The following is an 11,993-nucleotide window of genomic DNA, read 5'->3' as shown; positions in this document are numbered from 1 at the left end:
CTATATTAAAAATAATTATAAAAGCAAATAATGTGACAAGGTGGTTGGGGCTAGTGTTTGACTCATTATTTTTCCCTGCTTTATTTTAAAGATTTAATGTTTTTGTTATTGCATGCTTAAAAGCACAAAATGCTGCATGTTATATTTAGACTACTGTTGCACAAGTATAAAGAGGCCACTATGTGTAAATATCCAAAGTAACTAAAATAGACTTCTACGAGAGATTGACAGCCTGTGTTCATAAGATAAAGATGTGTGATTAGTGTAAGGGTAGTTCCTGGAGGAAATTGCAGTGGAACCAATTCGGCCTGCATAATAGTGTTCCCTAATTCAGCAATCCTGCTATATCCATTAGCATTATGTAAACTATTTTGTATAGTCATAGGTGCATTTTTATTCTCCTAATAATTGAATCATAAATTGTAAATGGCTGTTTAATATTTATGAAAACTTGTGGAAGATGGAAGTGAACAATTAAGGCATAAATTGTTTCATTCCAAAAAGTGCACCCTGCTAATTATTCTGAACATGGGACATAAGTACAGAACCAACCAGATACTGTCTTTGAACATTACTGAAGTTTATGAAGTTGAATTAATACATACAATGAAGTACAAATTTAGTGGGAGTGTTCTGACATGTAAATACCATAAGTGAGAACAAGTGTGGGTCATTCAGAAGGATCATGGTTGAACCAAGATTCTTAATAACTCTTGGTTCTTTTAGTAATTAAAGTGTGCATGTGCAGAACTACACCCCAACAACGTCAGTATTAAATTAGAATCTGCATGAATTTGTTTACACATCATGCCAGTGTAGTCTTAACATGGCTAACCTTTTGCTACAGCTTTGTCATCTTAGCCACTTTAGTGTATCATGGAAAAATGAACTTGTATTGCAAGCTGTCAGACTTCTGGAGCAATCATAATGGAAACTTTTGAGCAGCATGGTCTCTCAATTCTGCTTCAATAGTTGGTCAGTACGGGTGTCGGGTTATGGGGAGAAGGCAGGGGTTGGGAGGGAGAGATTGAATGGCAGAGTAGACGTGATGGGCCAAATAGCCTAATTCTACTCGTATCTCTTATGGTCGGTAAGCAAGATTAGCTTCACATGAAGAATAGGCCCATAGAGTGGGAGATTAGTAACTTTGCTGCGTGATTTTCTTGAAAGGAACAGCTTTGAAGTTTGAGAACCAATCCTTGATTTAAAAATCATTAAACATGTGGAAAAACTGTTCTTTCAACAATTAACAGTATTAAACTTTAAAGTAGACACAAACTGGAGTAACTTAGTGGGACAGACAGCATCTCTGGAGAGAAGGAATGGGTGACATTAACCTTAACATGTATTAAGGAATATTACATGTGTTAGTATCTTCAAAAAAATAAGTTAACTCTCAGATGTGCTCTGCATCTCCCGACCTGTATATTGAATTTTACACTCTTTGCTTGAGAATGGTATATATGGATCATTGAGATTTTATTGTGATAATAAACAAGGAATTTATTACAGCAAGATAAATAGTTAGAAATAAAGATTTAAATTACATCAAGAGAATGAATAGCAAGTAACAGCTTTAAATCTGGAGGATTAAATTGGCAAAACAAGTGAGAAAAACACTTAATTATTTCTTTTTGATCGTTGCCTCCAATGCTTCCACTATCTGTGCAGCTGAGGGTCGTTTTTGAGCATCTTCATTTGTGCAGACCAGGAACAGTTCAATAACCTCCTTGTATGAATCATCTAGCTCCTCCATGTTGAGTGCAGGTCGAGTACCCAAAGCTGCATAATAAGTATCCTCATCAAAACTATCGTCATCAAAAGAGTCTACAGAGAAAACAAATTTATTTCAAAACTATGAACGCATGCATCAGGGTCACAAATAGTTTTATATGGGTTACATATAAGGAAATCAAATGACTTAAATCATATGAATTACTAAAGAGGTGGTATTAGTGGTTTTAAAGGGCATTGAGGTTGATATATCACCAGGGCCATACCAAATTCATCTTCCAACCGCAAGCCAGGAAGAAGGAGGTTGCCCATGTTATGCTGTAATTGTAGGGCAGAAATACAAGCCAGGGAACAATAGCCTTGCGAGCCTGACTTCAGTGGTGGGAAAGTAATTGGAAGGGATTAATAGGGACAGGATCTGTTGGCATTTGTACAGGCATGGAGTGATTAAGGATAGTCAGCATAGCTTTAAATGGAAGATTATACCCCACGCCAGTTTTTGAAAAAGAGGTTACCAAGAGGATCTAGGGCAAGAGGATCTAGGGCAGGACAGTGGATTTCATTAAGTTGGAAAGGGTGCAGAAGAGATGCACTGGGATGTTACCTGGGTGTGAATTTATAGGGAGGCTGAACAGGCTGGGTGTAGGTGTACAAGATCACGAAGGGCTTTGGATAACGTCTTTTTCCCTGGGTAAACATAGAAAATAGGTGCAGGAGTACACCATTCGGACCTTCCAGCCAGCACAGCCATTCAATATGATCATGGCTGATTTTTATTGTTGATGATGGAGAAGCGATGTTGTGCAGCACGGACAGGGTGGGTAGTGAACGAGGCACCAGTGTTTTGCAGTCATTGGATGTTAAGTGGTGATTGGAGAGGGGTGGGTGGGAAAGGGTCCAGTCTTTTTAAACTGGAGTCTTACTTTAAGGAGATGTGAAGTGGTGATTGGGGAGGAGTGGGTGTAGAAGGGTCCAGTCTTTGCAGACTGGGATCTGGTTGTGGAGGGGGTACCAGGGTTGTTTCTGCTTGTCAAACCTGCAGTAGAACTCATTCAGGTCATTGGTCAGCTGACGATTGTCCAAAGGGATGTGTGGTCTACCACTGCTCCAATCTCTTAGGCTGTTATTGAAATAATTTCCTTTGCTACAATTAATTGAAACTTCCAGATCATAAAAAGGGACCAAAGATAATTAAAATGTTGTTATTAATTGGTTGAAGATGGAATCTACACCTGGATACGAGATCTCGGATGTTCTTTGAATATTGTCGTTATTATCTACCATTTTCAGTCGGCTAAAGTTTTCTGTAATACCATTCCCCCAGTATTGGTATAGAGTCTGTAGTTGTTCTGAATGGATTGGAATTTGAATCTATTCCAAATTCAGAGGCAACACAAAATGGTTATAATTCTAATGAAATAATTGCAGGAAATCATCGAGCAAGCTATTTTCCCTAATTTACATAAAATGGAAAAAAAGACCTTGTACTAAATTTACAATCCAGTCTGAAATAACCAAATCGTTCCACCTGGTTAAATTAATGACCAGGCTAGCAATAAACAATTGAAAACTTACCGTCAGAAATATTTACATGAGGCATAGAAAGGGTCATCATTTCCCACAATGTAAGGCCATAGGCAAAGATGTCTGATTTGTCTGTAATTAGACCATTTTCTTCCAGAGCCTCTCTTGGCTTCCATGGTTCAGTCCCAATGTATGTTACATTTGGACCACTCACTAAAAATAAATTGAGAGTGTAACATTTGCTGTGGCTCTAACGTGAAGGAGTGAGCATTCAAATTGCAGGGCCAAAACTAGTAATCTATGGTACAAGTTCTTTAAAAAAGGCTTTATGTCACATATAATAGTTCTACAAAGATCAGCCAGTATTTGGAAAGAATGATACTGCAAACCCCAAAATAACTCAATTTGTCTAAACAATCCATGTGCCATGTTCTGATGCAATCATCTGCTGACAACCCAGGTCCTACAATTCAATGGTGGTGTAGATATGGGGGTTGCAAGCCAGCTGATCCGGGGTTCGGTCCCGACTACAGGTGCTTGCTGTACGGACTTTGTACGTTCTCCCCGTGACCTGTGTGGGTTTTCCCTGAGATCTTCGGTTTCCTCCCACTCTAAAGAAGTGCATGTGTAAGTTAATTGGCTTGATATAAACATATAAAATTGTCCCTAGTGTATATAGTGTCAATATGCGTGGATCATTGGTCGGTGCAGACGTGTTGAGCCGAAGGGCCGGTTTCCCCAAACTAAAAAACTACACAAACGTAGGCTCTCAAAACTTTTGTTGCAATTGGCGTCAGTGAATGTGGACACCTGGGTAACACCAGGGGACCTATGCAAGGATTTTGTTTGCTGATTTTAGCTCTGCAATCAACACCATTGTGCCGGAGCTACTACACTCCAAACATTCCAAGTAAATCTTTCAAACTGCCACACACATGCAATGTGATTTGGCTTTTCTAAGTGGAAGCAGATACATTCCAGCCAGTCTTGATCATTCAAAAATTGTGGAGTTCTCCATTACTGATTTGATTGTGATTCCCAAACAATAAGAGCCCAGGGAACAAAAGTAATTCATGACTGTTGTCAGTTGACCCAAATATATACAACTTGCACATACAGTGCCCTCGATGTTTGGGACAAAGACCCTTCATTTATTTATTTGCCTCTGTACGCCACAATTTGAGATTTGTAATAGGATTTTTTTTTTTGAATCGCATGTGGTTAAAGTGCACATTGTCAGATTTCTCCCCCCATTTCAGGGCACCATAATGTTTGAGACACATGGCTTCACAGGTGTTTGTAATTGCTTCTTACTACAGGTATAAGAGTGCTCAGCACCTAGTCTTTCCTTCACCTTTGGAAACTTGTATGGCTGTTTATCAACATGAGGACCAAAGTTGTACCAGTGAAAGTCAAAGAAGCCATTGAGACTGAGAAACAAGAATAAAACAGTTAGACATCAGCCAAACCTTAGGCTTGTTGAGCTTACTAATCGCAAAGGGACTGGCAGGTCAAGGATGAATTCTCTCTATAATAAAGAAAATTCCCCAAACAGCTGTCCGACAGATCAGAAACACACTTCAGGTGTGGATTTGTCAATGACCACTGTCCGCAGAAGACTTCGTGAACAGAAATATAGAGGCTACACTGCAAGATGCAAACCTCTGGTTAGCCGCAATAATAGGATAGCCAGGTTAGTTTGCCAAGAAGTGCTTAAAAGAGCAATCGCAGCTCTGGAAAAAGGTCTTGTGGACAGATGAGACGAAGATGAACATATATCAAAGTGATGGAAAGAGGAAAGTATGGAGGAGAGAAGGAACTGCCCAAGATCCAAAGCATACCACCTCACCTGTGAAGCTGTATGGTCTATGGCTGCTGAAGGTACTGGCTCACTTATCTTCATTGATGATACAACTGCTGATGGTAGTAGCATAATGAATTCTGAAGTGTTTTGACACATCCTATCTGCTCAAGTTCAAACAAATGCCTCAAAACTAATTGGCCGGCGGATCATTCTACAGCAAACATAATGATCCTAAACATACTGCAAAAGCAACAAAATGGACAATAAAGCACCCAATCTGAACCCAATTGAGCTTGCCTTTTATATGCTGAAGAAAAGGGACAAGCCCCCTAAACAAGCATAAGCTAAAGATGGGTGCAATACAGGCCTGGCAGAGCATCACCTAGAAGAAGACACCCAGCAACTGGTGATATCCATGAATCGCAGACTTCAAGCAGTCATTGCTTGCAAAGGATATGCAACAAAATATTAAGCATGACTACTTTCATTTACATGACATTGCTGTGTCCCAAACATTATGATGCCCTGAAATGGGGGGACTATGTATAAACACTGCTGTAATTTCTACATGGTGAAACCAAAATGTATAAAAATGGCCTTTATTAAAATCTGACAATGTGCACTTTATCCACATGTGATTTTTGTCTATTACAAATCTCAAATTGTGGAGTAGAGGCAAATAAATAAATGACGGGTCTTTGTCCCAAACATTATGGAGGGCACTGCATTAACCTCTTATATACTCACAGCACTGTATTGTAAAGGAAATATTCTGTTCCTCTACCTGTCTTGATTTGGAACTACAGTAGAGATGGATTACTGGTTTTCCTTTTGAAAGAATGTTTGGAAAAGCTGCACCTCGGCAGAACATCATTGCAGCATAGAAAAGCTTACATGGCACATGGAGTGTTTAGACAAGTGGCATTACAGTTTCATCAATCCCAGATTCAACCTGACCATTGCACCGTCTGTACGGATTTCACCATGTGGGTTGCTCCTGAATGTTCTAGTTTCCTCCAAACCCCCAAAATATGCAATTAGCGTAAATCGGCCATTGTCTAAATTAAAGCCTGACATTATCAAAGTTATTATCCGCAAAGTATGTAAAATGTTATATTAATTCCGAGAATGCATTAAAAATTCAGTTTAATTTGTAAAGCAGCAAATAGAGTAAATTTAAAATCAATGAGATGTTAGTTACTGACTTTCCATGGCTGCTGATTTCAAGAAAATTATGCTGCCAAGGTTAAGAAATGATTCTTACTGCTGTGTTGAAGCAATATTACCAGGAACTAAATGTTAACGTGCGGTCACTAAAACCAAAGTGATCCCCAGTGAAATCAAACACAGAAACTGATATGTTCACACCTATTAAGAATCACACCCCAAATTAAGCCAATCTACATGCATAATCTGCACATACCTTGCATGTTCTCATCCAATTCAAGCGAAACACCTACATCACAGATCTTAATGGTCTCAAAGTCTTCCTTAATTACTATATTGCAAGATTTAATATCTCCATGTAGCAATTTCTTCTCATTGTGCAGGTACTGGAAATAACAAAATCAAGATTTTACATTTTTGAGAATTGGAACTACAAATAATCCCCCACCCCAACAATCAGTAAAAAAGGGCTACAACCCAAAAGGTTATCTATCCATGTTCTCCAGAAATACCGCACAATCAGCTGAGTAACTCCAGCACTTTGCATCATTAAAAAAAAACTAAATACAAAATGTTTTGAACAAAAACGTCTTCGTACATTTTTAATAAAACGCACCAGCATGAACATGCAACATTAATATTTTAAAATAAACAATCCATTGATGAAAATCCAAATTTTATAAAATCTCATGCTGCTACTTTTATCCGACAAATAAGTTTTATCCGACTTCCCTCTACCATCAGTTTAATAAAAAACACACGAGACAGCATCTTAAAATTTATAATGCCAGGAAAGATGACAGTAGATTGCATAACTCAAAAGGGAATTGAATAAATATTTGCAAAGGCAAAATTCAGTTTTATCTACGAAAAGAACGAGAGTGGGAATATGCAATTAATGTTTTCTATGAGAGACGGGCTTAATTTTTACTTGCAGCATCTCATTATTTTATAATTCTTCATTACCACAGCAAGGATAGCTTCAAATTCTCAGACACCAACATTACAGACACCATTTCCTAGGCCTAGTACTTAGATGGAATCAGAGAGAAGGCACACCAATGACTCTACTTACAAGTTTAAAGAGATGTCATGACACCGAATACTCAAACTTCTAGATATACCGTAAAAAATATCGTGACCGGTCACGTCATGGCAATTCCAATGCACAGGAATGCAAGGTGCAGAAGGTGGTGGACACAGCATACCACTGAAAGCATCTGCCTGGGATTAAAGCCTCAAGGTAGTGTCTATCATCAAGGATCCCCACCATCTTCTCACTGTTACTGCCTGGCAGTAGTCACATACCAACAGGTCAAGAACAGCTATTTTCCTACAACTATCAGGCTCTTGAAGCAACCCATATAACTGTAATCCTACCTCAGTACAAAACATTGCAGACCACTTCTTGGACATTTTGTTTGTGTGTTTTGCGCTAAGGTCTTTTCTTTTTCTTTTTTAACTTCTTGCAGAATGTGCGTAGTGCACGATTTATGTATGAGTGTTGGCTGAGTCTATGTGCCTGGATGCTACTACAAGCAAAAATGTCACTGTACCTGTACCTCACCATGCCTATGCTTATGACATTGAACTTGATTTGACTTGAATTCTTAAAATAATTTATCCAGTACCATAACTACTCCATTACAGTACCTTCAATCCATAAGCCACATGCAAAGCTACTTTAAAGATGGTAGAAGCAGGAAAAGGTGCTTTCCCATTTTCACTTCTTTCTTCTATCAGATCATACAGAGACTTCTCTCCTCCAAACTCCATAGCCAGACATGGTGTTCCATCATTGGCTTTCATAAAAGCTCGATATCCTGTGAAGAAAATGCTCGGCAAGATCAAACGCAAAATTCATTGTAATTCTTACAATTTTATAAAAAGCAGACTGCTGTGAGACCGCCTCAGACTGAAGAATTACTTTACCCGCATAAATAAAATGACAGCTGAAATAAATGGGGATATTTAAAAATGAAACATTAACCCTATTAACAGCAAGAAAAGCCATTACGCAATAACACCCGTGGACACCATAACCTACATTTTGGTTGTAGTTATATGCAAACAGCACTAGTAACATGCAGCCAATAGGTAACCAATGAGTGCATTACTGCCAGAATGGTACAATTGCAGGTAGCATGCAATTACTATCACAACCATGGTATACTATTTTCACAAGTTATTCTTAACGATGCCAATGGTGGCAAATTAATGTTCAATGTTATTCTTTTGAATAAACTACTTACTCAAATACATACTATATTTTCCAGATATTATTCCACAATAATTAAACCTACCAACAATGTTAGGATGTTCAAGATCTTTTAAGCGTTTGGCCTCTATCTGAAGTCTCTCCAGGTAAACACTTTTCTGCTTCACATTACACTTGGTATTAATCTTTTTCACAGCCCATGGAGAATTTGATTTGCCTGTGGGGGATCTAAGCACAAAATACTTTATGAAAACAATACAACCTCACCAACACCATTTTGTATTCTATTTCCATCTTCAAAGCAAGGTATTATTGGAGGAGCCCAACTCGCGAGAGACAAGATTTCATTGCTATCCATCAATGGAATCAATAAAAACATGCACATTGAACTTCAAAAGAAATATGGAATCAACATATAGGAAAGCAACTTGTGTAACACTTTGTGAATTACTTTTTCTCAATAATATTGAAAAGTACAAAATTTACAGAGTACAGTAAATTTTTGGATAGATAAGTAACAAGTGATATTTTAACTGGACCACCCATTTGCTAAACAAGCTCCCTTCACTTGTATTTGCCCTTCACTTGCTCAGCTTTGTCCCGTCCCCCTCCCTTACCTCTTTTCCATCTTCCCCCTCCCCTACTAGTTAGTCTGAATGGACCAACCCAAATCGTTACTTGTCCTTTCCCATCTCAGATGCTGCCAGATCCACTGTTACTGCAGCAGTGTTTTACTCAAGATTACAGCAGTTCCTTGTGTCTTCAGATTTATTATCCCTCTCAAAAATTGTCGCCCTTTTTAAGCATCACCCAAGTTATTTTAACTGAGCAAAGTTGATAAAAATTTGTGTTTTATTTTTAATTTTATTTGTGGATTATTTTCAACAGATTTTATATGCAGTTTGTTAACTGTAGGTACAGTTAGGTATTTATATATTAGATATTTTCTCAACTTACACTTCTAAAATATTTTTCAATCTTTTCATTTACTGACCTTTTCATGAGATAAACATTGACACCAGTGCCATAGCCCAGCTTCTTCATGAAGGGGGAAGCAGGAATGGACAGAGGAATACGATTGTCATCACTACAACCTAAAAACAGATCAAACAGCACATTTCATTGAAACATACCCTGAAATTTCAGGTTGAATGTTCATAAGTAACTTTTGAAGTCTAATAGAGCCTTAATTATTTGTGCACCTTATAAATGGGCTCTATATGGACACACTAGCCGTAGTCCAACAATGGCACAAACTGACAGATTTCATCTCATCAGAAAGTCCCATACTTTTGCATTTCACAATGCAGACATAAATCCAGGACTTACTAAACGTTGCCTATTTCCTTCGCTTCATAGATGCTGCTGCACCCGCTGAGTTTCTCCAGCACTTTTGTCTACCTTCGATTTTCCAGCATCTGCAGTTCCTTCTTAAACTCCAGGACTTACTAAACTTTCAACATTGAATGAAGTTGGCTTCTTGGCACAACCTGGCCTCTTGTCAATGTTACACATTATGTAATCAATCGTTATGGTTTCTACAATATTGATTTACTGAAGAACAATTGAATTGAAACTAGCAAATCGCTTGCTAATAATTTTAGATTTTACCTTCCTGTTCGCTCATAAAATCATGTTTACTAGGCCAAGAATTGATTTATTCTACTGTAGTGTTAAGACAGTTTTCCTTTATTGTGTGGTCAAAATCCTAGCAAGACGTCAAAGATAACTCACTCATTCTCAGAAATGAAACATGCAGAACAATCTGACATATAATACGTGTAATTATAAAAAAAAAACATTCGTTAGCCTGGTAAATTCTTACCTGAATGGGATTTTTTATGTTCCTGCTGGCAGGGAGATTTGAAAGGGCAGCCTTTATCCATTTTTGCTATTTCAAACTGGAAGTTTCCCCACCAAAATAATGTGTATGCCTTTCAGACACCACGAAGATAGAGAGGACAAAGTTAGCAGTAGCTGAGGAAAGATCACTGTTAAAGGTTTTGAATAACAATCAATAACTTGCCGAGCAATATATTACAGGGCATTGATACAGAAAATGCTAGGCAACTGTGAGAAGTTAACCGTTTTGTTCTCTACAGATGTCTAATATGCTATTTTGATTTTATTATCACATACATACACAGGCCATCTGTTAGACTTATTCATGCATCCTTCAGATCAATTTAATTTTGCCTTGCAAGTACAATTTGATAACAGAGCAACAGGGCACTCAACATATGTGAATTATTGGGCTTAACGGGGTATCTCATCATCGAATGTGTATACAGATTTGTAAAGTAAACATCCTCCCACAACACAATATCTATATGTGTGTTGATGATATTCTTTAAATAAATACAAATAAATGCTATTAGAATTTCGACGTTCGTTTAACGTGCAAAGCAAAGATCCTGTTGCAGAGCTCTGCTATAGGATCTTTGGTGCAAAGTGCATTCGGGGAGGGGTTTGGGATGTTGGTTTTTTTTTGCCAAACCAAAAGACCAACCTACTCCTCCTCCCACCCAAACCCCCTTCTTCTCTCCCCCCTCCCTTCGCTCTAGCTTCTCCCTCTCCCACCCAGTCCACACACCACACCACCCCCCCCCCCCCCCCCCCACAGCAGACCTCCCTCCCAGTCCCACTGCTCTCCTACCCCCACAGCAGACCTCTCCCCCTCCCCCCCCCCCCCACCAACTGACCCCACCGACCCACCTCTTCTCTTCTCTCCTCGCTCTGTCTCGAGCCGCTCCCCTCGCGCCGCTAACAGTTTGAAAACCCGGTGCATCACGGGAACGTGGGGCGGCCGGCCGCTCGCCCCGCGCATGCGCATGCGCCCGCGCCCCCTTGGCGCCCCCAGGCGGCGGCGAGAGGAAGATCAATGCGGGGGCGGGGACATGGAGCGCGGGAGTTATCATTCAATGGCCGGGCAACATCTTGATCTGAGCTGCGGCCTCGGACCCCGCTACACACCACAGATCCTATAGCAGATCATCCTATAGCAGATCTTTGCTACACACTGGCTGCAGGGGGTGGAAGAAAAAAGGAAAAGGCAATAGGTCGACATAGGCGGGGTGGGCAGATGCAGCGCTTCTGTTTTGTTGCTTCTGTCTAGTTGCACACAGTGAGCAAAGGAGAGGTGAATATTTAACATGAAGACACACACAAAATGCTGCAGTAACTTAGCGGGACAGGCAGCATCTCTGGATAGAAGGAATGGGTGATGTTTCAGGTCGAGGCCCAGCTTCGCATGTTCTGCACGGGTGCAGTGTTCCCGATTGGCATTTTCACTTTCAAGAACTTGCGTTAACCCCTTTTCCAGAGTTGTGAAATCCAAGCATCGCCCCACCAGCAAAGGAAAATTAAAAGTTGCAGATTCGGCACCATCCGAGACAGCTGGCCCACTACTGTAGTTCAATCTCTGTGCCATTCACAGCCTACGGCATCTTGAATTGCCAGGTGGACTCATTCAAGTGCTCCAACATGTCCAACAAACAAATAGGATGTATAATTTTATTAAATAATTTTTCTGATTTAGTTCTGATC

The 11,993-nt window shown here is 39.5% G+C and overlaps 1 protein-coding gene across 2 annotated transcripts; it reads right to left on the bottom strand.

Annotated features, from left to right (window-relative positions):
* Window positions 1–1,464: 1,464 nt before the first annotated feature.
* On the bottom strand, window positions 1,465–11,278 carry pbk (PDZ binding kinase). Of its 2 annotated transcripts, none has more exons than XM_055635813.1 (8): window positions 11,163–11,278; window positions 10,273–10,381; window positions 9,442–9,541; window positions 8,533–8,675; window positions 7,883–8,052; window positions 6,486–6,615; window positions 3,310–3,471; window positions 1,465–1,827 (listed from the first exon to the last, which is right to left on the bottom strand). In XM_055635813.1, the coding sequence occupies exons 2-8, from the start codon at window positions 10,331–10,333 to the stop codon at window positions 1,625–1,627; spliced, it is 969 nt and encodes a 322-aa protein (XP_055491788.1). In that variant the 5' UTR covers window positions 10,334–10,381; window positions 11,163–11,278; the 3' UTR covers window positions 1,465–1,624. The 2 variants fall into 2 exon arrangements, with proteins under 2 accessions (XP_055491788.1, XP_055491787.1); XM_055635812.1 differs by having other exon boundaries at window positions 10,273–10,424; window positions 11,163–11,180.
* Window positions 11,279–11,993: the final 715 nt, after the last annotated feature.

Source organism: Leucoraja erinacea, chromosome 5 (assembly GCF_028641065.1).
Source record: "Leucoraja erinacea ecotype New England chromosome 5, Leri_hhj_1, whole genome shotgun sequence".
Lineage (NCBI taxonomy): Eukaryota > Metazoa > Chordata > Chondrichthyes > Rajiformes > Rajidae > Leucoraja > Leucoraja erinaceus.
The sequence above is the reverse complement of the archived record's forward strand: the minus strand, read 5'-3'. Positions and strand labels throughout refer to the sequence as shown.

What these genes read in the sequence shown, in the direction of transcription:
- pbk (XM_055635813.1), bottom strand. Translation starts at nt 10,333, where the DNA reads ATGGATAAAGGCTGCCCTTTCAAATCTCCCTGCCAGCAGGAACATAAA. An exon ending in ACATAAAAAATCCCATTCAG is followed by an intron (nt 9,542 to 10,272) that starts GTAAGAATTTAC and finishes ATCTGTTTTTAG; the next exon opens with GTTGTAGTGATGACAATCGT. An exon ending in ATGTGGCTTATGGATTGAAG is followed by an intron (nt 6,616 to 7,882) that starts GTACTGTAATGG and finishes TGTTATTTCCAG; the next exon opens with TACCTGCACAATGAGAAGAA.